The following is a 27,129-nucleotide window of genomic DNA, read 5'->3' as shown; positions in this document are numbered from 1 at the left end:
TCAACAAGTAAACTATGGGTCAGTATTCAAAGAAAGAGTTATTGTGTAAACACAGAATCAAAACATCATGCTGTATAACAGATATGTTCTGTAAGTGTAAATTAAAATTCTAAGTGATAAAATATTTTGTCACTTTAATAAGAAGTAGCTCTTTCTAGACTCAAAGTAACTGTGCATTTTAAATCCACAGTGTCTTAGATTCATGAAATGAACTTATACTCTTTGCTCTAGGTAATTCTAAAAAGAAAAATTCCTTGCTTATATTATTATTGACTTCTAATTTATTCTTTTTCTAATCTTTTTTTTTCCTTTCATAAATGGATACCAATCACATTTCCTGTTGGACTGCAATGTCTCTCCTTGAAAAAAACAATGCTGTTGACTGAAATCACTTTGGGTGGACCAAAATTTCCTCCTTGTTGACTGCTCCCGAATGGTCTCTTCCAATCCCCCAATCTGCCTCTCTGATCAATCAAACCTTCTTCCGTGTGTGTCCATCATGCTGCTCCCGTCCTCAACTCCCCCTCTCTCTTGCTGACCTCCTGGAAAAGCAACGGAAGAGTCCTGGGCTGAAGGAGGCTTCTGTATGCTAGTGAAAAAGAACAATCTGTGCCAGCGGAAGGTTCTTCAACAACTTTGCTGCAAAACATGTACATTCCATGGCTGAGCAGCCATCCCAGACGTCTTTGTTCCTGTAGACTTATAGATTACTCCATATTATTATTAAAAAGAAAAAAAAAAGAGAAAAAAAAAAAAAAGCAAGCCACCTCTCTCTTTCTTGCTCTCTTTTTCTCTCTCTCTCAAGTTTGTGCAGGGAGATGGTGAACTGTTTTGTCAGAACTTAAAATGGAGAAAAAAATAATAAACCTACAACAAGCCTACCTTTTATAACTGGGTGTTTCGTGCTAAACAGCCAGGACCACAGAGACAGTATTGTATGACCAAAGCATTTGATGCCAAAATTTGACGTTAAAGTAATGATTTGATTTCCTGCCCTGGTTTTGAAGGTCCGTTTTTTTCCTTTTCATTTACTTGCTTGTTTCCCCTTTGAGATGCCTAAAAATACCTTTCAAAAACATCACAAGAGCATGCATAGATCAAAATAAAACAGAAAGCTCTTGTTTCAGTCATTTTTCATGCTTGTGTCCACCTTTAGGGAATGTCAGGAAACTGGACCTGGGGGCATGAAGGACATCCCACAGGAGTTGCGTTCAGTGTCGTTTGTCTCAGCATTTCACAGTTGAACATTGATACCCCCCACACATAATTTACTTCATGCATTATGTGCTGGTTTTGCATTATCCTCACTTGATAAGTCAGCTCCACTGGTTTCATCAGATAGACTTGCTGCTACTGGCTTTTCCATTGTAAGTTGGGTTATTTTACACACAGCTAGTCAGATGGGATAGCTCTGTATAGTCAAATTGGCGATGGACAGAATGCAGAGTTACATAAAAGAGCTGAGACTAATCCAGCTCCCCTGAAATCCAGAGTGTTAACTTTATGGACCCTGCACAATCTCTTGGTGCTATCTAGCCATTATCCCCATAGCATTTTTTTAAAAACCATCAAAAATTCCATTGGTTGTGGTGGGAAGCATTTTGGATATGATGCAGGGAATTTCTTCCTGGAGTCAAAAGTTTCTAAAGGTCCTGTATTTTTTAATAAATGGAATTTATTTAACTAATATTTAAGTTCATGCCCACGTTATCTGGGCAATGTTCTCAATGGTGCTTATTAGACGTTTTTTTCATCTTGTCATTAAAAAAAAATAAAACTGGAAATAAAATATGGGCGGCATGATGGTACCCTCCTGGTTTGTATTTTCCCACTCCTCTGTCCCTCTTAACCATGCCTGGATATACCTGTTCACTGAATGTTGTTGAGATCGTCTGTTTTCTTTAAAATATCTTCACTGATTTTCTATGACTCCCTAAGCATATCATGGAAACTAGCAGACTGAACTATGAGAAAACTATTTTGGATCAATGGTCAGAAAGGAGGAAGCTGAATAGATCTCTTTACCAATTATGAATTTCTCTTTTTAGGAAAGTGTAGATTGATAGCAAATTTCTTCAATCCTTATATTAGTGTTCCATGGAGGACCTCATTTTCTTTGGGAGTTACCAGCCATCATTCAGGCTTTGTGCTCTGTGACCCTCACTTCCAAGATAACACTGGCTGAGAAGAGGAATGAGATCAACATATATTTTTCTGGGAAGGAGCAGGGAAGTGTTTGCTAAGGTCCCCATGCAAGCAGCAAGCTAGTAAAAAACCTCCCTTGAAAATATTCATTCCTCTGCATCAAAGATAATTTCCAATCCAAAGTGAATAATAATAATCTAATGGCCCTTTTAAGAGCATTGTAGAGATGAGTCACAAAACTAAGGAAGCAACTGATTTTACCAGACAATTTTCCTCTTCCTAACACTGCAGGCCCTTCTGACACAAGGAAAGCAAGTTAATCCCAGGCACAAAATGTAAAGTCCAGACCTATGGACAAATGTAAGCACAAGCCTAAAGCAAGTAAAGCAGATAGTGGAAGCCAGATTTGCCTACAAAGGAATCCATATATCTGAACCGCCCATAATATTTGCAGAAAGATAAAATGATGTCTGTGTTCTTGGACAAGTAATCCATTTGACAGCCAAATTCTATGGGGGTCCACCAGTATATATCCCATTTCCCACTGACCATGCAGGCTCACATCGCGGAAATCCTGGTTTAACTACTAGTGCGTTACTGCCTCATTTATCTACATAAAGTTATTAACTAGAACATAATGCTTTCAAAGTTTAAGTTAATGTTATATATTATGTATAAATATATATATTCTTAATGAGATATATGTAATGGATAGTACAAAGTTTGGAGACTTTAGCAAATGCTCTAACCTTAGAGACAAAAGTTCTATCATCTGTTTTCTTTGGTCTTTTTATTTTTAATTAGTGATCCATTGTTAAATCCAAATCCACTTTTACTGAAAAATACTGTACATGTGTAAAATGTTCAGTTGTTTTTTTGTAAAATATAGTAGAACGGTTGTAACTGATACTGGCCAAAATCAATGTTATTCCATATTTTATTTTTTCTATTAAATTAACCTAAGTTCCTGTTTATTTGATCTGTTGATACCCATGTGTAAACATCTCTGAAAAGGCGAGTGGCAATGAGAAACTGTTCTCTGTTTCCACATAAGAAGCGCCATATGAAGAAAAGGAGATAGATAAGTGAAGCATCTAAGTAAAGTGGGAAAAGAAAGGGCACACGGGTAGGAATTGAAAAGGACAGAGAAAGAAACAGAGCAATATAAGAAGGGAACACATTAGATATGGTCATGAACGTACATTAAATCCTGTTTGTCAAAAGTAGGTTTTGAAAAAAAAATTTGTAACAACTGAGTGCAGTTTCAATCCAAGTGGACTGACGCTGGATTGACCCTGGCACCCGGGTGATCTGAGCCAGCCATTTCCCTCATGCTTGGCACAGTGCACAGGGGTGGAGGGGATGGGGCTGTAGGGTGGGGAATAAGGAGAAGGGAACGTGAAAGCCGCTGGGGAGAAGATGGCATTGCTCATTTTGCTGACAACTTGTATAAAATTGACCAAGGCTGTGGATGCCCAGAGGACGATTTTGTCTAAAATAAATCTCCAGTGCACGCCACAGGGTGGGACTGAATAGTTAGCAAAAGCAGTCATGGAGTACAGCTCTTTGACTTTCTGAACCCTACTCAAGATGGCAATCAGTAGCCTTGAAGAGTCGATGCCTTTTTGGGAAAAGAAATGAGAAATCAGGCAAAAGCAAGAAACAAATTGAGCTCCAAATAGATGGAAAGATTTGGGGATATAAAAAGGGGTGAGAGAGAATCTCTGCTGTCTTGAAGTCCCATATGGCAATGAGGAGAAACGAATGCAGCACAATGGGAATACACAGGTATAGACATACTGGTGGAAATAAAATCATCTCTTGATTCTCCCAGAACCCCAGAGAAGAGGTGCATATTTTATCCTCTGCTTGCAAACGAGGAAAATGAGGCACAATGACTTGCCGAACTCAGAATGATACTACAAATCATTTTTAAAATTTAATAGTAAGACAATTAACAGTAGGTGGTGGATTCTAAATATCAAATGAATGGGAGGCACACCAAGTGTAAGTTCAGAGTAGTAAAAGGCTCCTTTGAAGTGACTTGGTTGGGGCAGGTTTCCCACTAGAACTGGCTCTTGAAGGAAGGCTAAGTCTCAGCTAAGCAGAAGAAGAAAGGAGCCTTTACAAGCAGGGAGAACATTACCAGCAATGTTGCTGCAAAAGAGATACTCAGGGAAGCAAGATCATTGTAACAGTTTCAATCTAATTAGTCCATCGCTACAAAGGACTGTGATTTGACATTTTATGGATCAGTCAAGAGGCGTCTAACACATTTTCAGACAGACCGTGTGCTTATCCTCTTGTACACCAGCAACCATGGAAGGCATTGCTAATCGGTCAATATCCGTTTACCCACTGGCCACAAGTTTCTTACTCTCCACCACAGTATCCCAGACTCATCATCAGGCTGCTGATCTCTTCTTTCAGATTCATTCTCTTCTGTTCAGCAGTCTACCATTCACTTTAAGGAATTTGCAAACTGAGTGCTTTGTCGAGACATGGAGGTGATTGTTTTAGTAACTACTAATTTCTCAGTCCAAGTGATCAATACTTTAGGCACATCTGAGTGTGGAAATTTATAGCACGTTATCACCCTCATGTGAAAAAGAGAATGTTGTATGGCTAAAACATAAATAGATGTGCATTTTTAACTGCTTCCATATCATCATTCAACCTCACACAGTTTGCAGCATGACAAATGGAAATAGCATATCGGAGGCCATTTTAAACTCTGGCCTGACCTGGCTAGTTCTGTTCTTCTCCCCTCTAACACCGGATGGCCCGGGCCGGGTGGGAGGTAGGTGTGGGGGGGAAGCAGAGGCCGGCCACTGCTTAACCTCACCTGGGCCTAGCTGGACCCTGGGCCCCAAACTCAACACGTGTACCTGCCCGAAAGCACAAACCTACCTCTCTTCCCTGGTCGACATCCATTTCCAAATATGTTCTTCTTGTTGCAAAACCATAAAATCTGAAGATCTCAGAAGAATACTTTAGAGCCATTGACAAATTTAGCAGGATATAGCCAAGATAGATTTAATTTCATTGTGACTCATTGGAGCTACTTGGTACCCAAAAATGAAACTGTAATCTCCATAAACACATCTCTTCTTCACGAGAGGCAAAGATCTAACCCAGAGTCAGTTCTTGGGCAAGAAGGATGCAGTTATGCAGCATCACTGTCTCAGGGAGCCCATCTATGAAATTAGAGTGACAGCCGTGTCCCCACCCCACACCACCCCCATTTTCTCTCTTTAAAGGACTTACCAGGACGGCTTGACAGGGTTATTACTGAGGACTTTCTTAACAAGGTCTCCTATCTAAGGGGCCATTGTTTGAGGGCAATTGTTGCTTTTTTAGGGCCGAGTCCAGAAAGTTTGCACCCCTGCTTCCTATAACATTCCAGAAACATTCCCTGAGGCCCAAATTGTAAGATCTTTAACGTTTTATTTTTTTTTAAATTTTAGAAAAGAATGCATTGTTTTACAAATACGATATTTTAAGATTGACAGAGTTTGTACTTAAATGGTTTTATTGAATTTGGCCCACACAATAACCCTGTGAGGTGGGTGAGGCAAGGACTAGAAACCTTATTAGAGTTGAAGAATCAGAGGCCTATGGTCTGATGCAAGAGCCACACTGGTAAGATGTGTGGCTGGGACTCAAACTTCAGCCTTCTGCACAATACTGCCACCTTTTTAACAATGCCAGAGAAAACAAATCCACATTACAGACATTGCAAGGCAGGGGGAAAGGGCCCTTTCCCAAGGGAAGATAGAAAGCACACTTAATCCCTGCACTTGGCTATTTCTCCCTAGGAATGCAAATGAATTACATCCATAAACAAACATTATTGGGCCCTTCTTGTGCACCAAGCCCAGAGGTCCTTTTTGCCCTCTTAGAGTTTACACTCTAAATGGACACAAAATACACATAGTTGTAATATGAAACTATGTAAGTGCCTTAAAAGACATATAAAGAAAATATTGTTGAGAATCCAAAGAAGCAAGCCCACTTTACCAATTAAGTGCTTAAGTTTCCCTGTCCTTGCACTACCAGCTTTCCAAAGGCATCCAAAAATAGTGTGAAACTTAGAAGATAGAGTTGGCTCTAAAATGCACAAATAAAACTGCAAAGATCCAAAGCAAAGGACATTTTAATTAAATATCTACAAAATGCAACATGTTGAACTAGTCAATTGCAACTCAACACTTAAGGAATTACACATAATTAAATTTAAAGTAGGATGAGGGTGAATCTTAATATGCTTACTTAATATGATGTGGGATCTACAGAGGTAGGTGAATCTAGGATCCATGGGAATCTTAATATAGCCCAGCAAATGAGGGAGAAATTCACTCCACTGGGGTAAGGGATGGGGTGGGAGGTGTATGGATATCTTCCTGGATTCTATCCTCTTCTCCTTGCGCTCTGCACTTTCTCAAAAGGTGATATCCAGCCTCATGGCTTAAATACCATCTATATGCTATTGACTTTATATATATCTTTATTCTGACCTCTTCCCTCAAGAGTCACACCTATAGGCCCAATCAACTACTTGATATTTCCCTTCAGATGTCTAATTGGCATCTCAAAATGAACATGTCAAGATTCTCCAACCCCTCAAGCATTACTACCATCAAATCTCTCCCATCTCAATAAATGGCATGACAATTCATCCACCCAGTTGCTCAGACCCAAACTTTAGTGTTCTAGTTTGCTAATGCTGCAGAATGCAAAACACCAGAGATGGATAGGCTTTTATAAAATGGGGGTTTATTTCACTACACAGTTACAGTCTTAAGGCCACAAAGCGTCCAAGGTAACACCTCAGCAATTGGGTACCTTCACCGGAGGATGGCCAATGGCATCCAGAAAACCTCTGTTAGCTAGGAAGGCAGCTGGCGTCTGCTCCAAAGCTCCGGCCTCAAAACAGCTTTCTCCCAGGACGTTACTCTCTAGCAAGCTTGCTCCTCTTCAAAACATCACTCCCAGCTGCACTCAGTTCCATCTCTTTAAGTCAGCTCATTTATATGGCTCCACTGATCAAGTCCCACCCTGAATGGGTGGGGCCACACCTCCATGGGAGTATCCCACCAGAGTCACCACCCACAGCTGGGTGGGGCACATCTCCATGCAAACAACCTAATCCAAAGTTCCAACTTAATCCCCACTATTATGTCTGCCCCACAAGACTACAAAAATAATGGCATTTGGGGGACACAATACATTCAAACCGGCACACTTAGGCTTCCTCCTTTATTTCTTCAACAAAACCAATCCAGCAGTAAATTTAGTTCTGATAACTCTACCTCCAAGGTTTATCTAGAAGTGGTCTACTTCTCCCCACTTCCTAGTTGTAACTCTGGGCCAAACCACAATTATTCTAACCTGGTCTACTCCAGGAGCCTCTAACCAGACTCCTTGCTTCTTTCTCTCTCCTTTTCTCTTTTCTCTTTTCTCTTCTCCTCCATCCATTCTCCACACAGTCACCAGAGTATTATTAGAATGTGATATCATGTCTCATCTCTCCCTTCCTTTTCACACAGAAGAAAATCTGGAATCCTTACTGTGGCCTCTTTCTGATCTCTCATGCCACCCTCCCCTTGCTCATCACGTTCTAGTCATATCAACTTCTTGTTCCTCAAAAAGACAAACACATTTGTGCCTCAAGACCCCTTGATTTTCACATGGCTCCTTCTCATCCTAGAGGTCTACTAGCTCAAAAATAACTTCCTGAGAAATGCAGCTCCCTCCACCAACTCACCCCACACTTGCCCACCCTTTTACATGTCTGTTGTAAAACTTACTACAACATGACACATCGTTCATTTGCTTCTTTATTGTCTGTCTTCCCCACTAGAATGTCAGCCCCAAAAGTGCTTAGGTCTTGTCTATCTTGTTCACAGCTGTATCTTATATGGCTAGCACAGTGCCTTGCTTAACAAATATTTATGGAATGAATGAATAAAATGACTTCAAAGTCAAGTGACATTTGACCTGAGTCTTGAAGGAGAAGCAGAAATTTGTAGATCAAAGAAAGCTAGGATGTTTAAGAAAGGTACTCCAGAGAGAGAACATCCTGTACAAAGGCACAAAGTCATCACAGGGCTGTGGACTGAGCTCAGCATGGAGACCAAGATGTGCATGGGTGGGTGAGGTGAGCTGCTGGAGGGGGGGAGTAGAAAGACCCCTTGAGGTCCATTTGATGGGCTCTTGACCTTCCTCCAACACCTTGTCACTTTTCAGAGGGGCTAATTGACTTGCCCAAGGACCCCATCAAGTCAACTCTTGGCCTCATCCAACACGTTCTGGAAGCATTCATTCATACCATGATGTCCATGGCCGGGGCAACAACTTTGGTGAGGGCTGATTGCAAAACTAGACTTGGGGCATGAACCTACTCAGAACCCCCTTTTCTTCCTAAGAAAAGAGAAGAGACTTGCCCTCTCAGCTGTCTTACCAGAAAAAGGCAAAAGGAAGGAAAGTAGTAACTTTGCACTCCCTTCTCTGACAACGACAACAAAAACAATTAATAATAATAACTCCTGTATATGGATACTCCCTATGGGCTGAGAACTACGCTAAATGCTTTATATGGATTATTTCATCCAATATTCCCAATAACCCTATTTTAGTCCCTTTTTACAATGAGAAATCAGGTGAGGTAAATGCCTAAGGTATCCTAGTGATAAGTGGAAGAACAGGGATTGTTCTTCACCCAGATAATCTGATTTCAGAGTTTCCAGAAGGAGAAATACAAGACCCAAAGAGGGATGGCTCTCAAAACCAACCTGCAGGCCATGACCATCAGTATCATCTATTTTAGCAGGTGATGTCAGGTTCAAGGCCCATGTTGTCTCTTATGAATAGCGCATTGTCCAGCCATGAGAACTCACCATGACCATATGGTGTTTGGTGATGATGCCAGGAATGAGGATATATATGGGCAAAAGAAATCAGAATGGACCTTAGGAAAATGCGGTAGTGACAGTTAAAAGAGAAACGAGGATATGATGCCTCCTTTCATACTAATTTTTCTTTATGCAAGAGGATTGTTTTCATTCTCCAGTCCCAGTTGAAATGAAGGAGAAATAGAATGGAGATATCTGGGAACATGGAGACACATTAGTGTGCTGAAAGTTGACACATAATACAAATTCTGTCAGTCTCTTTGACAAATCTGATAGGACTTATACTCTTCCTTGTCACCTGAATCACAATATACAATATTGCTAAACTATTAGCAATTATTAGTAATAAGCTAAACTACCAAGAAAATGCAAGTCTTTTTATTTTATCTAGGAATATGATTTTTAATTGATTGGTGTTATGAGAAGAGTCACAAATATGGCAGGAACTGGGAGTCACCTTGATCCCATCTTTTCCTTCACTTCCACCAAGTCAAGACAATTCTACCTCCAAGATGTGACTCAGATCCATTTTCTGTTCTCACTTCTGCCACCCCATCCTAGCCCACACCCCCTTTGGTCAAGCAACCTCTCACCTGGTCTGATGCAACACACCCCTATCATATACACTCCTTGTGTCCACATCTTCTCTGAATCCATTCTCCAAACAGCAGCCAGAGTGCTCTTTTGAAAATTCAAAGCTCACCATGAGACGCCACTGCTTGAAACCCCCACTAGCTTCCCATTTTACCTAGGTTAAAGTTGAAATTCCTTACAACAGCCTTCAAGACCATGGTCATTCTGCCCCATCCCACCTCTAACGTCATCTCATGCCATTCTCTCCCTCCCTTACTATTTTCCAGCCACACTGATTTTCCCCTATTCTTCTGCTCTGCCCTGTGCCTTAGAACTTTCCGTATGTCGGTCCCTCCACTTTAATGCTATTCTACCCCTAATCATCTATACCTGGCTAACACCTGTTTATTATCTGGACCTCAATGTAAACGTTATTCTTCAGAGAGGCCTTTGTTGATCCTTCCAGAGAAGGTGAGATCTCCTTATTATAAGCTCTCATGGTGGTCCCTACTTTCCTTTCATAATTATCTAGTTACTTGTAAGAATGTGTTTGATGTATGCAATTCTCATTATATTGGTGCATGGGGTCAAAAACTGTAAAGTCTTATATCATGAACCTAGAAAATGTCTTATAGAATAGGTGTTTGATAACTCTTTGATGAATGACTAAGTGAATAATTAAGTGAATAAATAACAGGAAGGAAATAGTCCTGATCCCGATATTAGGCAACTGAGTTTGAGTCCTGATTCTGTATAACCAATCTAGCTCTGAATGTGTCTGTATCTCTATCTTCCCATCTTCAGCTTTGTCCCTGTGAACCCTTATATCACTTCTATTCAGTGTAAAGGGAAAATAGCAGGAGATTTCAGGAAGACTCCATCAGTGGCTCTGAAACACACACAAAACCTTTGGCATAGTTATTAAAGCTAACACTTTTTTGTGGACCAGTAGCATCCCCATCAGCTGAGACTTGGTTAGTGTGGCAGGCAGGATTCTAAACATGTTGCCCAAAGATCCCCATTCCTTGGTTATTCAAACAAACACTAACCTAGGGACTCTGTGAAGAGACTTTGCAAATGGAATTAAAGGTCACTGTCAAATGACCTTAAAGTACGGAGATTATCCTGGATTTTCTGGGTAGGCTCAATGTAATCACATGAGCCCTTAAAAACAGTCGAGTCTCAATTTGCTTTTATGGTTCCAATGAAGCTAGTGTGCTGTTTTATGAATATTTTACTAACCACAGCCATCCAACTAAAAAGGATATCAGAACAGCTTGAAACCAAAGATCATGTTTAAAACAATGGAAAATAGTTTCCTGAGTTAATACAATTTTGTGTCATGAAAAGCTCCATTTGTCAACAATGTAGTTATTTTTTACTTCCAGGAAATAAGCTGTGAATTAAAAGATTTTTTAAATTGCAAAATAGTACCTATGGCCTCATATGGGTGGCATATGACTGTGATGAGCATAGTGAACACTGAAGAAAAAATTTTAACACAATCAGAATAATGGTTCAGCGTTTAAAAAAATTTTAATCATTACTAATTGTCTTTTTCAGTATGAAAGTAAAACTTTACCAAGAAGATTAGCCATGAAATGGTTATTTTATCAGTTACATTTTTATTTCTTTTGAATTGTACATATTTTACAGTATAATATGAGTTTTTCTGACAAATTGTATTAAGGAAATCTCTGCCACCCTGAAGTTCCACGAAATGGAGACTATTTATATTCTCATATGTACATTTAAGGCATTTTTGTTAGTTATATGAAAAATAGATGTATCCTCTGATGCATTTGGTTGATATTTATTAATCTGAAGTTTTTTCCTGTTCTTTGCTATTCTGAGTTCAATTATAGATTCCTGCATAAAGTCATTAGCACAGAAAACAAACAAACAAAACAAAAAAAACAAAAAAAGCAATAGGGTCAGTAAGGGAGCTGCAACAGCAGAGGAGGCTGAGGAGAGAGGAGGCTGAGGAGAGATGAGGCAGAAGGGGAGGTCAGAAGGATTGGAAGCGTGAGAAGGACTTGACCTACAGAGGCTGGCTTTGAAGACGGACGAAGAGGGGCTAAGAAATGTGGGCAGCCTCTAGGAGCTGAAAACCCCCACCTGACAACCAGCAAGGAAGTGAGGACCTCAACCCAGCAAGGAAACAGTCCTAAAACCACATGGAATGGAATTCTGCCAACAGTCTGAATCAACTTGGAGCAAATTCATGCCCAGAACCTCCAGAAAGGAATGCAGCCTGCTGAGCCATAAAGTACCCAGACTTCTGACCTACAGAACTGTAAGACACTAGAGGGTATTGGTTTAAGCCATCAAATTTGTGGTAACTTGATACAGCAGCAATAGAAAACTAATAAAAATACAGGTCAGGCCTCATCCCAGAACTACTGAATCAGAATCAGCACTTTTGCAAGATCCCAAGATGATCTATCAGCCCATCAGAGTTTGAGAAGGACTATCGTGGATAACACTTTTCACCTGAGTTTGAGGTACCTAACCTTTGATTTCTTGAGACCCACTCCTACAAACAGCACATTCTGAAAGGAGGTGCAGAGAAGAATTAGGCAAGAGAGTGTCAGTCCTTGGCTCCCCATTAACTAGCAGAGATGAGGCAAATTAACAGCCCTTCAGATCCAGGAGGTAACTAATAAGCAACTCAAGTGTTCTGATCTCCAGCCTGTAAACCAGATAGTCCTGGACTTTTTGGCTGAAGGTGTGAATTAGGGATTTGTTTATGGGTGGTTGAGCCCAAATGTACCTCAGCTGCAGCCCTCCAAGGCTGGCTCTCAGCAGTTGATGAGGCAGCCACGTCTGTCTTTGACAGCTTTAACAACCAGGCCAGGTCACCATTAAATGTCTTGGTACTGTTTATACTCACTGACATGAAGCGCTCACTTCTTGTGACCATTTTCAATCCTGTTCTCTTAAATGAACTGCATGATTAGCAATATTTTGGACAGATGATGTTTTAGTTTCCCAGCTGCTAAAATAAATATCACACAGTGGGTTGCTTAACAACAGGATTTAAGGGCTCACAGTTTCAGAGGCTACAAGGCTTGCCTCCTCCTGAGCTCGATATCTTCTGGCTGGCCGGCAGTCTAGGGGTTCCTTGGCTTTTCCATCACATGGTGGTGTCTTCTCCTTTCTCTTCCAGGTTCTATTGACTTCCAGCTTCTGGCTGCTCCCTGTGGCTTCTCCTTTCATGTCCAATTTCCTTTGCTTATAAGGACTTCAGCCATATTGGGCTAAGGCCCACCTCATTCATTCTGGGCACACCTTAACTAATGACATCTTCAAAGATCCTATTTACAAATGGGTTTACACCCACAGGACCAGGGGTTGGGACCTGAACGTGCCTTTTGTGGAGAACATGATTCAATCCCCAACACACGGACATGATGTGAGATTTACTCTTCTCTACTTCTCTTACTGCAGATTCAAATGTATCATTCACTTACTAATCACCTGTTTTAGGCCAGGCACTATGCTAGCTCCTTCTAGTTCCATGTTATTTGGTCCTCAAAGCAGTATGTTTGCCTCATCTCAACATGGGCAATTAGAGGATGAGAGAGGCCAATTGGCTGTCTCCATGTCATGCCATCAACAGGTCTTCCTCCTTTGTGCCCAGTCTCTTCCTTTGGCAGCACAGCTGACTCTGTTCCTCTACTTCCACAGCCCAGCCTTCCAAGGCCTTCCAGTGGGGCCGTGCATCCCCCACTGTACCTCATCTATGTAGCTATGAGTAGAGACCAGGTTGAACCTAGGATATTTTGAGTTACTATCCATCCTTTTTCTTAGAGGTCATTCAGTGTCATAGTTACAATCACAGAATCTGGAACCAGGCTGCCTGAACTCAAATTCTGGCTCCGTCACTTACTAGCTGTGTGATCTTGGGAAATTTACTTAACCTCTCCATGCCTCTGCTTCCCCACTGGTAAAATAAGGATGATAATAATCCTACCTCTCTCCTAGGAACATTGTGACATTAAATGGCATAATACACGCACAGCATTTAAAATAGCATCTGTTTGTTTTAGGCACCTAAGCTAGAACCTTGTGTTCATTCTTGATCCCTCCCTCTCCCCCTATATCCAATCCATCACCCAATCTAGTTAATTTATCTCTTAAATATCTTTTGAATCTAAACCTGTCCTCTTCTCTCCATCCCCACCACTGCCACACTAGGTGTGCTACCATCATCATGTGCTGCTTTCAAAAAACAGCCTCCTAACCATTTTTCCTTCACCCTCTCCAATCCCTTGTTTACAAAGAAGCCAAAGTGATCTTTTCAAAAGAGTGTGTAAATCTGATCACAACACTCCTGCTGAAACACGTTGCTGTTTGGATAAATACAGGACTCTTCAGCAAGCCTGACAAGGCTGGCCCACCCCCACCTAAACTTGTATGTCTCTTTCTCCTTCTCCTCCTTCTTTTTCTCCTTCTTTCTTTCCCTCTTCCTCTCTCTCTGCCCCACCTGACCACCCTGGCCTTCTTTCAGTCCCACATATTAGCCAAGCCCCGTCTTACCATGGAACTTTTGCTGATACTATTCCCTCTGACCGGATACTCCCCTCGTCCCTCCTCCGTACCCCCTCATGCCTCCTTAACTCATCCTCAGCACTGTCAGAGTCACAATTTCACATTTGCTTCTGTGATTGGTTCATGTCTGTTTCCCACTCCAGATGGTAAGCTCCATGAAGGCAGGAACCATATCTTCTTCTGTTCACCATTGTACCAACCACACCTGGCAAAGTTTCTGGCATAAAATATGTGCTCAATAAATAGGGTTTGAAAGAATAAATGAGTGAATGAAAAGACTGTGACACAACTATAGAGTCAGGACAAGTAAGACTTCAGTACTTCTTTCGATTTTGCTTCTTCTTGGGGGTGAGGAAGGTGAGGATTAAATTATGTCAAGTCAAAAACTTCTAAGTCAGTGGCTGGATAACTGTTCAGTAGATGTATCTTTGCCTACATGTTGCAAACTAAGTTGGATGCAGCACAGGAGGAGCAAAGAGAAGTAGGTTCATCAGCAAAGGTGTTATCTCATAATAAGCTACAAGTCTAAAGCGTTATATAAAAATCAAAAGCTAAGAAATGGTCCTTCCACGGTCTCCCCCCTCAAGATCTATTATTTCTTTATGACTGCTGTCTAGAAATATTTTATATTCAGACTGTCCCCCACCAAAAACTATAAACCTTAGTTTGACACGACCTCACTACGAGGTTAGACCTTTCGGTCCTTGTCCTTAACCGACCTGCCACCTCCCGCTTCCTGCTCTGTAGGAGTAAAGCACGATGACCCAGAGCTGGGAGAACCACTGCCTACACCGTTCCCGCAGAGCACAGCTTGAGGAGGTGGTGAGACATTTGCAGGCCACAGAGGGCTTCTCGGGGGTGGACTGGGGCAACCTGACCTCAACTATCTGTGCCAGAAAGGAAGCTGATTAATAGATACATTATCCAGGAATGTCCAAGCACATTGCTAAGTCCTTTGTGAGACCCAGAGAGCCTAACTCCTGTCTCTGTCCTCTGTGGCATGTGTTCTCCGGGCTTCTGGTCATTGCAGTTCAGTCTCTCTGGTTTGTAAATTCCAAGAGCATAGGAACTACATCTAGCACCGTAATTCCCAATACAGCCAGGTACTTTAAAATTGTACCATAATCTAATGGTTGCTTTTTTAGTTTCCTGGCTGCTAAAGCACATACCATGCAGTGGGTTGGCTTAAACAACAGGGATTTATTGGCTCAATGTTTTGAGGCCAAGAGAAGTCCAAAATCAAGGCATCATCAAGGTGATGCTTTCTTCCAGAAGACTGCTGTTCTGGGGCTGGCTGCTGGTGATCCTTGGTCCTCGGCTTTTCTGTCACAAGGCAACAGACGTGGCAGCCTCTCCTGGCTTCTTCCTTCTCCTCCAGGTTCCACTGACTTTCAGATTGTGGCTGCTCCCTCTGAGTGGCTTTCTCTATATATATGGCTTTCCCTATAAGGCCTTCAGTAATAGGGTTAAGCTGATTGAGCTGCACTAAACCTTAACTGAAATAACCTCAACAAAAGCTCGTCTTTACACAAGTCCACTCTCCACAGGAATGGATAAAGTTTAAGAACATATTTTTCTAGAGTACATAGCTCCAGACCACCACAGCTGCCAACATAGACATCAGGCTCCTTTTGGTGTCTTGGGCTAATTAGTAGACAAGTAATAGATAGAATAGAGATGATGTTTATCCTGATCTTTCATTAATGTTAAATTCTTACTCTGTGTTTCATATCAAACTTACTCTCTAAACAGTCAGCAGAATTTCTGACTCTAAGCTGGATTTTTCCCCACCTTGTCCTAAACCCTCCCTCAGCAGACCTTACAGCACAGTCAGCTTTCAGAATGGCAAATCTGGGTGACATCCTTGCACTATGCACATCAGCCAGCTGCTGCTGGTGGCGCCAGGTAGCAATTTAGAGCAGCAAGCAGCCTGAGCATGGGGCAAGATTGTGTTGGCCCTTTCAAAGGACTCCAAGAAAGCAGAGAGCAGGGGTTCCCAAACGTCAATATGCACTTGGAGAGCTTGTTCAACCACACATGGCTTGACCCCACCCTCAGACTTTCCTAATCCATTCTAGGTTGTGCCCTAGAATATATAGTTCAATTAAGTTCCCAGGTGAGGCTGATGCTGCTGGTCCCACTTTCAGAACCACTGTCTCTGATGTTAGAGCCATAGAGTAGTAATCAGACTAGAGAGGCCTGGGTTCAAGTCCCAGCTTGACCACTGACCATTTAATTGCTTAATCTCCAATTCTTCACTTTCCTCAACTATAGAAAGGAAGTAATCCTAGCACTACCTAAAAGGTTGCCAAAGGGTTGAGATGATGCACATGATGTGCCTAGTGCATACAAAGCAGCCCTCCTCTTGCCACCTTCAGCAAGGCTGAGCCCCTTTCCCTGCGCCCCAGCTGACCCGCTCTCCCCAGGCTGCACCTTGCTCTCCGTGACTCTCTCTCCAGCAGGGCTGCTGTAGGAACATTTGGGTGGTGTGCAAGACACAGTGAGTTCTGTCTCCAGGGATTTCCTGCCTACAGGCAGTGCTGACAAGAGCGCCAGCTTCCCAACTCTGCCCACTTCACAGGATGAATAAGGCTGCTGCCTGACACTTCTGAAAGAACGCTGCCCCACCCCGCTTCCTTCCCTGCGACAAAGACATTAAACGGCTCAACCCAAACCACACAGTTCCTAATGGCAGAGCTCCACAGTTAGGACGAAGCATCGACTGGCGCCTCCATTACCAACAGGCATTCGTAACCTTGGTGTATTCGTTTCCTGTGGCTGCTGTAACAAATGATCACAACTTGGTGGCTTAAAACAACACCTTTTTACTTGCTTGGAGTTCTGGAGGTCAGAAGGCAAAATCAGTTTCATGGGGTCTAAGCTGAGGTGTCAGCAGGGCCAAGCTCCAGGAAGGTCTGGGGGAGAATGCATTTTCTTGCCTTTTCTAGCTTCCAAAGCAGTGTTCTTTGCATTTCCGGGCTCAAGGCACCTTCCTGCATGTTCAAAGCCAGCAGGGAAGCATCTTCAAATCTCTCTCTGCTGAGGTCGGTACATCACCATCTATGGTTAAGTCGCCCTCCGCCTGCTTTTTCTAAGGACACTTGTGATTATAAGTGGGCCCACCTAATAATTCAGAATACTCTCCCCATTCCCCAATCTTTAATCACCTCTGCAAAATCCCTTTTACCACAAAAAGTAGCATTCCTAGTTTCCAGTGATGAGGACCTGGATATCTTTGGGGACATTATTCAGCCAACCACATATTGGTAGGTTGTCTTACCCTCTGAGCCACCATTTCCATCAGTAATATGGAAAGATTAACATTCTCTCATGAGGATATTGCTGTGTGGTATGCTTTAAATCACTAAAGAAATGGTCATTCGATTGTTAAATGCTTCCTGATACTCTTTTGTGTTTATCTTATACGAATTCATTAACTCATTATTTATTGGTTCACCTAACATTTATTAAACACCTACTATGGGCTAAGTTTTATACTAGGCACAGGGAATACAATATAATAGGGAATATAACACCCTATGAGTGTTATGGATTTTATACATAATAGAGAGATTTAAATGAGGAGGAAATGCCCTGATGTGCTGTAAAAAGAAGTACCAGATATTGGCCTACCCCACCTCGATGGTTGCTAACATGACCACAGACATAGGGGACTGGTGGTTTGATGGGTTGAGCCCTCTACCATAGGTTTTACCCTTGGGAAGACGGTTGCTGCAAAGGAGAGGCTAGGCCTCCCTGTAATTGTGCCTAAGAACCTCCTCCCGAATGCCTCTTTGTTGCTCAGATGTGGCCCTCTCTCTCTAGCTAAGCCAACTTGAAAGGTGAAATCACTGCCCTCCCCCCTACGTGGGATCAGACACCCAGGGGAGTGAATCTCCCTGGCAACGTGGAATATGACTCCCGGGGAGGAATGCAGACCTGGCATCGTGGGATGGAGGACATCTTCTTGACCAAAAGGGAGATGTGAAAGGAAATGAAATAAGCTTCAGTAGCAGAGAGATTCCAAAAGGAGCCGAGAGGTCACTCTGGTGGGCACTCCTACGCACAATTTAGACAACCCTTTTTAGGTCCTAAAGAATTGGGGTAGCTGGTGGTGGATACCTGAAACTATCAAACTACAACCCAGAACCTATGAATCTCGAAGACAATTGTATAAAAATGTAGCTTATGAGGGGTGACAATGGGATTGGGAAAACCATAAGGACCACACTCCACTTTGTCTAGTTTATGGATGGATGAGTAGAAAAATAGGGGAAGGAAACAAACAAACAAACAGACAAAGGTACCCAGTGTTCTTTTTTACTTCAATTGCTCTTTTTCACTTTAATTAATATTCTTATTATTTTTGTGTGTGTGCTAATGAAGGTGTCAGGGATTGATTTAGGTGATGAATGTACAACTATGTAATGGTACTGTGAACAATCGAATGTACGATTTGTTTTGTATGACTGCGTGGTATGTGAACATATCTCAATAAAATGAAGATTTAAAAAAAAAAAAAAAAGCCAATGTCTATTAAAGGCTTACAGTGTGCCCCCCCCCCCAAAAAAAAAAAAAAAGAAGTACCAGAGGAACCACTGGGGTGGAAAGGAGTAGCAATCCTCTGGGACAGGAAGTAGGAATGGAAGGACGGAGCTGGGGAGGCCAAGGAAGGTGTGAACAGCCTGGAAGAGCTGGGGAACTGCCAGGAATTTCTTACTGCTGGAGCCTCAGGTGCAGCAAGGGGCTGGAGCTCAGTGAAAGCAAGCCATACATTGGCACAGATAGGAGTCAGATTGGAGGTTGCCCTGTGTACCATGTAAAGGAGTCTGGATTGTATCATTTGCTGCTACAGGGAGCCTCTGAAGAGCTTTAAACAACCTTCTCAATACCCCATAACCCCCAGGGATCAGGAGTTCCTAGCATGAAATGCTGAAAGCTTTGGCCTCCTCACAGATATTTAAATATCAAACTCGGCAGAAAGTTCTCTGTGAAGTGGCACTGGTTTCTTTAAGTGTCTCTTGCCTTTTCTTCGTTGTTGAAACCCTTTGTGATTTATGTTTTCAGATCTGTATTTTTAGAGCCTCCCATTAGAGTGAGCCATCATCTCTCTTAGAATCTCCATCAATCTCATTTTTAAATCATTTACTCTTAAAAATATTCTTACACTCCTAGATCCCATTTAACACCCTACTCTTTGCACTTCTTTTTATATGAGCATGTTCAAAGGATAAATTCTCTCTCTTAACTATTAATGCATTAGACAGAGCACAATACTTTTTATTGCTCATGCAGTATTTTTTTTTTCAACATGGGTGGTTTTGCAGAAAAGTGGATTGATAGTAACTGTGAGGTGAATTTAGTTTAAAATATCTGCTTTCCTAGATGTGTAGTCTCTGGTCTGTTTCATCCTTCCACCTTACCTCCTGAAACTTGACACCCCACTCTAATATACTTTTGTTGACTGATAGCCTTCTCTCAGTGAACTTCAATAAATTGGCCATGAACTTCTGAGCTGGAAACACATTTTGCATTAAAAATTGGATTCACAGTGGGCAATTTGCCTGGAACCACATGTCTAGGAAAGTAGCCATCTTTAAGTAAGGATATTTCAAGTCTAGATATAATAGGCTGCTGTATTGTGAAGCCACAAGTGTCTAGCCTGCTGGAAGCAAAATTACTGTACTGCATGTTGGTAATTAACCTTATCAACTAACTTGCAGAACAGCTCCAGCATAATGCTCAGCCCTTTCTTGGGTTCTCATTCTGGGGTCTCTGGCTCCCATTATATCCTACTTGCAACCTGTCTTCCCGTCACTGCCCCTCCCCAGCACTCCATGGTTTGCTTACCCTATTCAACTTTCTCCGATATCATTTATTGGCTTCTAACCATCCCATAAAATTTATGAAATTATGGGTACTGATGATTTACTATCTATCTCTTTTGCTATAAAGTTAGTTTTTCCAAGGAAGAGATTTGTGGTTTTTTCCACAAATGTATCCCAAATACCTGAAATAATGTCTAATCTGTAGTAGACATTCAATAACTATATGTTGAATGAATTAATGAGTACATTTTCATGGAGCTTTCAGCTTATCAGGTGATCCTTGTTTGCATCCTTAACACTTAACACATTAACCCATTTATTCACCAAAATCTTTTGATCACTTTACCTTGTGGCAATAATGGGCTAGATTGTGGGGAATGATCCCTGATCTCAAAGAGCAACTAATTCCTTGGGAGAGACACATGTATGTGCATAAATATCAGTTGATATTAGACATATGCACAAAGTACTACAGAGAACAGAAAAAAATCAATTCCACTGCACAATGGGATGATAGGAAAGGTTCAGAGAAAGCTTCATGGAAGAGGCAACTTTGCCTTGTAAAGAATGAGTAGAAGTTTCTGGGATTAGAAAGGAGGGAGTGGGGTGCAAATCAAATGATTATTCTTAGTGGGAAAGTGGAGGCTGGGTTTGTGGAGCTAGAAGTCTCTTGGGAATGCTGGAGCATGGGGTTGTGCCTTAGCTGGTCCTCCCAGAAGCAGACCTTGAGAATAAGATGCAAGTGCAGGAAGCTTATTTGGGAGATGAGAGTTTGCCATTGGTGGAGTGGAAAAGTTATAGGAGAGGGAAGCCGACAATGACAATTATGTTATAAGCCAATTGCCACTGAGGGCAACTGGAGCTCCATTCTGTGGGGGAAACTCTGGAAAATTGTCTAGGGCACAGGCCTCAGAGTTATGTTATTGGAGGGGCAACGAAGCTGTAGTCTCTATCACTCATTGGTTGAAAACAGCTCCTGGGTTAGTTCCCTGGCTCTTCTGGATTGCTGGGTGTGCCTTCCGGGGCAGCTTCTGTGACATTGGAGAAAGCCTCTTGCAAACCCAAGCAGATCCTCTCACCTGGAAGTTGGTTTCTACACACCCACATGATAAGGCCAATGGATGGGAACAGGGCACCAAAGGTTTGCCACAGTTTTAAGGAGAGTAGCTGCAGATGAGGGGCTTTAGGCAAGGGCCAAATTTTGAAGGCTCTTGCATTTCGTTCTTTAAAGTTTTATTCTATATTGAGGGAGCAGCATTGAAAGATTTTGAATTTGAGAAAGAACCTTAGGGCTGCAGAGTGACCGACCAGGATGCTCAATAGCCATATGAGATAAGAATGATTGGGCTAGAAATCAAGTTGTGGTGCTGGAGATGCAGATAAGCAGACAGAACTGAGAGATGTCTAGGAGATAGAATTGAGAGAAATTGTGAGAGATTAGATGTGGGGATGGATGGGGGTTGAGGATGATCTATTTTGGCTTCCCTGATTGGATGGTGGCAGCACTTACCTTGACAGAAAGTAAAGGGTGACTCGGTATTGAAGTAAGATGCTGAGTCATCTTGTACATGTGGCATTAGAGATACCTGTAAAGTATGCAGGTGGAGAGTCCAGCAGGCAATGGATATGGAATTATTAGACTCAGGAGAAAAATCTTGACTGGGAAGAGCTGTCTAGGAATCACTGCTTTTATAGAAGATCTTTGAGACCAGGGAAACAGAAGACATTCCAGGATAAATAACCAGAAGAATACCATGTTGGATGAGTCAGCTGAATATTACTAATAACATCCCCTTTGCCAACAACAGATGGCAAGTCCTCTATTGTCTCTGGATATTGCCTGCTTTATTTTTCCTCCACATCTTTCCAAAATGACCACCCCCATCAGCATAGTTGGAGAAGGAACAAGACAAACTGTGTGATTTGGGGGGCAAGCCATGTAAAACACTAATTGCCAACTTCTTCATCTGCAAATTGGGAGTCTTGTAAGTGGAGATCAGCTTGTTTTATGGCAATTGAAGAAACTCTCTTGGGTGATACACACTTTCCAAAGCTCTAGAGAGAACAGTCACATCTTTTCCCCCTGAACATGAGGATATCAAACTTGTGGTCTTACCTTACAAGGAACTTATCCTGATTGGAAGAAGAACACTCCTCATGGAAACCACACAAGCTGGGGCTCCACAAGCTCTGTGCCTTTAACCTGCTAGTGTCTGTTAAAGATGAACAATTGATTGAATCCATTGGCAATTGATTGAAAAGCAGCTCACTTAGGGACCTTTTTTAAGAAAGGTCACAGGTCACAAAGACCAAGGAGCTGCAGAACCACTGTGATAAGACCCTTTGTAATAATTTACCTTTTTCTGCATGGGTTTGATGCCTGAGTACCTGTATGGCTATTCTGCCAAACAGTTATCCTGGCAGCAGGATGTGCCTCCATAGGAGTGTGTAGATGATTAATTCCTTTCACCAGCTTGGCGTCTAAACATGACACTCTACCTGATAACAAAGAATTCAGCTCCCACTTGTTTATGGCATAGCTCTAGGTAGAATGGGCCAGAATTGCTTGCACTATATTTGACTCCATCAACTCTTATTGTAGGTGTGTCAGAAAAAGAATACAGTTGCCTAACATTGAGCAGGCCCAAGAAACAGCCACTGTCCAAAAAATGTCTGTGGCATGTGGATAAATGTAGAGCTATGCCATGAGTTGCACAGTTTCAAAACATCTGCTAGAACATTCCAACCAGCTTTCCTCACATTCTAAGGTCCTGTCAGTGTTACCATCATCTCATTACTCACTCAAGTTAAGTCCATGGATTTGACTTCCTTTCACCTGTTGTACGCAGGCGGTCATCATTCATCAATAATAATAGTAATAGTATTTAATAAGCATTTATTATTTTCCAGGAAGACCCCATGCTTTTAAACACTTCATTAAATTTGGTTGTCACAACAACTTTTTGAGGTAGGACTACTTTTATCCCATTTTGCAGCAATGGAAACATATTAGAGAAGTTAAGTAACTAGACCCAAATCACAAAACTAGAAGGTAGCAGAGCTGGAATTTGGATCCACAATTCTCTGCCACTAAACTGTACTATATTCCCTCCCACAGAGCATAAAAAGCATACCTTCTCCCCCTTTATGTAGCCTTTTGAAGTCCCCAAAGCACTATCTCAAAGCATATCATTTGATACTCCAAATAGACGACAGAAGTAGGCAGGACACGTACTGCCCCATTTTCCCCGAAGTGGCTAAGACTTATAGAGTTTAACTGACTTGCACAAAGCTACCTGTCTGGGCCTGGGCACAGATCTTCCAACTCTTTTCATTATTTCCATAGATATCATGCTTTTTTCTTCAGAGCTGCTGTTTCTTCTTTTGAATGACCACTGTGTGAAATTTACTAGCTGGCTGACTCTGGCCTACCTCAAACAAATTTCTGACAGTCAGAGTTCTCCAAAAACAGAAAAGGGGTTATGAGTTTTCATCCCTTCCAGTGTTCATTCAAACACGGTGCAGTCACTGAGCTAAAAACCCATCCCTGGGGCAGAGGAGAAGGAGACAGCTAGAACACAGGAGCTCAAAGGTCCACCTCTCCCTGAAAGCCAATGACTCAATTTTGGAGGAGCCACCCCGTCTTCACCATTCTCACTGCAGTAGCTCCATTTGCTCACACCCGGCTCATGGCAGCAGCCTCCTGGCTGGCTCCCCTGGACTTTCTCTTCCAATTCATCCAGTCTCCCTTGCCTAGGATGATCTTCCACCAACTTTGTTCCCATCGTAGACCATCTCTTCTCCAAAATCTTCAGTAGCTCCCTTTGGCCAACCACACGCATCTGGTACACCTCTTTCTGATCTTCTGTGACCCATCTACTTTGTCTATCCAAACTCATTTTTCAATGTCCCCCACACTGAGTTTCTGCTTCAGTCAACAAAGCTGCCTACTTCACAGAGGCATCATACCAAAGAACACAAGACAAGTATAAGAAAAGTCTTCCATTATACAGAGAGTTCATGAAGACCCAACAATGAACAAGCCAGGGCCCCATCCTCAAGGATGGTACTGAGACAGCTGAACAAGCAAACCCTTCCATTTGGAATACTTGACTCCATGTTGGCTTGTGTTCTCAGTGTTTTATGTGAGCTGATTCTGTCTCTCCTAGGAAAGGTAGACACTGTGTCGTCTCTTCCTTCCTACACAGCCCCCAGAAAATTATAAGGAAGTGATAGTTATGGGTGAGATGACAGAGAAGTCTAGGATTGCATATTTTGACCTATCTCCACACGCACATGCTCACACACGCACAGCCACCAATTACTTGATTGACTTTCTAGCTTAGTGGAAGGGGCATGGTCTTTGATGTAAGATGGGACTGGGATGAAATCCCATCTCTGTTACTTTCTGGGAGAAGGGGAATAGAAAATCCTGGTTAAAGGAGCAGAGTTTGGGGTGGAGCCTGAACTTCTGAGTTTAAGTCCCAGCTCTGCTACTAGCCGGATGACTTTAATAAGTCATTTAACATCCCATTGCCTCAACTTCCTCAGCAGAAAAATGGAGATGATAAAAGAACAAAGGTACACACGTCCCTTCCTCAACAGTTGCTGTAAGTGTTAGTGAGTTAATATGTGTAAAGCACTCAGAACAATTCCTAGCAAATAATAATCACTGAATATATTTTAGTTATTCTCTTTCTTATTATTGGAAACAAATTATTTGAATACCAGGATAAAAATTGCAACAGTTCATATTTCTAAGATTAAAAAAAAAAAAAACATAAATATTAAAGTGATTTCCAGTATCTTACAATTTAAGATAATACATTTTTTGTCCTCCTTTTAATAAAACTTTCTAAATTTGGGTGTTCAGATGTGAGTCAATGTGATACCTACATTGTTTTTCTTTTTTTATTTTTTGTTTTGTTTTTTTGTTGTTGCTTGTTTTTTAAATGCAATAGTTTTTTTTTTACTTTATCAAAAAAATTAAAAAAAACAATTCAAACAAAACAAAACAAAGGAATAAGAAAAACAAATAACCTGAAATAACTGCATGTTGTTTTTAATACATTTTTTATTGTGAAATCTAACACATACATAGAACAACGACAACTTTCAGAGTACCAGCCAACAAGCAGTTAGAGCGCAAATCTCAAAGACTGCTGTGGCCCACAGCTCCACAAGCTCAGCCACTTCCCCACTGACACACAACATATATACAGAAAGGTGACAACCCTCAAAGTACAATTCAACAAGCAGCTATATAGACTTTCCCAGAAAAACTGCCCTTATCTTAAACTCAAACAACTTATAATTCCCAAACAACTCAACTACATTGTCTTTCTCCCGTCCCTGCTCTTTCAGGTGTGCTGCCCGACAGCTCTTCTCACTACTGTGAAAGCTGGTTGTTTTATCCCTTAGAAAATATTGGTCTCTTAAATACTCATCTTTAGAAAATTATAGCCTAAAATACACCAGACAATTGCATAAGCAAAATACTTCTACTCAAGCTCTCCGAGCCTACAGGTGGCTTTTCCACAGCCTGTCCCTGCCCATTTTGGCAAACTGGGAAACAGAGAGACTCAGCAGGAGAGTTTGGGGCCCCAGGCACATTGCATCATGTAAAATCTGGTTAAGATGAATATCAAGAGCAGCCTTGAGAGCAGAAAGGAGTCAAAGCAGGTCAGACAGCAGCCCGAGGGGGTTCGGGAAGAGGAGGAGGGCCTGACTCACCAGCTCTGCCTGTGGGGGTATCAAAACAGTTTCCCAAGCCCGGGAAGCTGAGCCGCCGCTCGTGGCCGGGTGGCTGCAGATGAAAGCCATGGACTGGGCTCTGGAGGCCCAGGACGCCCTAAAATGCAGCCCAGAGTGGTTGTCTGTTCCCTAAATATGCTGCTGAAGAGGCTTGCAAGGAGACAGCAACGTAACCAGTGCAGGAAGGCGCAGTGGCCGCCAGAGGGAGTGGCTCGGGCCTGCTTGGAGTGGGCTCTGGTGATGGAGAGTGGGGGGCAGGCCTGAGTGAGGGGAGGTTGGCCTCGCCTCATATGCTGACCTGCCTACCTTCCAGCGGGGTTGGCTGTCCATCAGAGGGACTGCGTCCTTCTCAAGGCTCATGTAGACTTTCTAGAACTGTTGTTTGTCTCTGGTGAGTGTTGTTTGTCAGGATCCTCTGTTCTCTTCGTAACTCCGCTGTTTGACTTTTCTTTGGAGATGAGCTCTCAGCTCCATACGGTGCCACTTCACTTGGTGAACCAGGCTTCCTAGAGCATAGATGGTTAGAGGGTGAGTGTGAGCATCTAGAGGTGATAGCAAAGCATTCAGTGAATGGTAAAAGAGCAAGAACACATTCCAGCCATGCCCTTCTGAAATGTTTTGATGGGTCAAGAATCTTCTCAGGACAGTATTAATTTCTAAGTCAAAATACCTTGGGTTTATATCGAAGTCATGCTAATTAGCACATAACCAGTTCCTGACCACAGTGTCCAAGGCTGAGTGAAAGTCATTTAAAGTCACAAACAATCTTACATTATTACCAAGAGATTTCTCCTCAAGGCAACAAGATGGATAGATAATATTGGGCAATAATGGAATAGCTGATCTGACTTTGTGTCAAATATTGGTTTGCCATGTCCACAATTTTTTTCCTTCTCCCTAATAGAGAAGGAGGTAGTCTAAGAGAGTAGTGGCCCCACAGAGGGGACAGGAATCCCACTGACCTGGTGAAACTCTGCCAGAATCAGGAAAAGGGAAGAGGCCTTGTGTGTTCAGTCTCAACTCAAGCCCCTCTCCTGGATTCACCCATTTCTGACAGACTTTTACCTCAGCAGTGTGAGGGGCCCAGCCATCAAGGCTCTGAAATTTTCCACAGCAGCATTCAAGAAGAGGGGCTTTGCTCTGGTACAGGGAGGCTGGCTCCAAGGGGTTGCTAATAATAAAAAATGGCTGGAGTAGGTTGCATCTTTCAGCTCAGTTGCTTTGAGAGATCATTGTTCTCCATCCACAGGGTCATTAGTTTTAGTTGCCTCATTACTGCCTGCCTTATGCAGCCAATCCATTCTTCAAGTCCCCTCAGGGGTGGTAGAAAAAGGACAATTTGGGATCCAATCAGCCCTGGG

At 42.2% G+C, this 27,129-nt stretch overlaps 1 protein-coding gene across 2 annotated transcripts in view; it reads left to right on the top strand.

Moving 5' to 3' along the window:
• Positions 1–27,129, top strand: part of PCSK5 (proprotein convertase subtilisin/kexin type 5) — a 422,934-nt gene that overhangs the window by 282,369 nt on the left and 113,436 nt on the right. Inside the window, exon 21 of one of the 2 annotated variants that reach the window (XM_037797347.1) lies at positions 552–3,103. The exons of the other annotated variant lie outside the window; for it this stretch is intronic. Coding sequence (XP_037653275.1) covers positions 552–667 — 116 coding nt within the window. The 3' untranslated portion in view covers positions 668–3,103. Of the gene's footprint in view, positions 1–551; positions 3,104–27,129 lie in introns of those variants that run through there. 2 annotated transcript variants of the gene reach the window in all.

This window comes from Choloepus didactylus, chromosome 10, assembly GCF_015220235.1.
Source record: "Choloepus didactylus isolate mChoDid1 chromosome 10, mChoDid1.pri, whole genome shotgun sequence".
Lineage (NCBI taxonomy): Eukaryota > Metazoa > Chordata > Mammalia > Pilosa > Megalonychidae > Choloepus > Choloepus didactylus.
The sequence above is the reverse complement of the archived record's forward strand: the minus strand, read 5'-3'. Positions and strand labels throughout refer to the sequence as shown.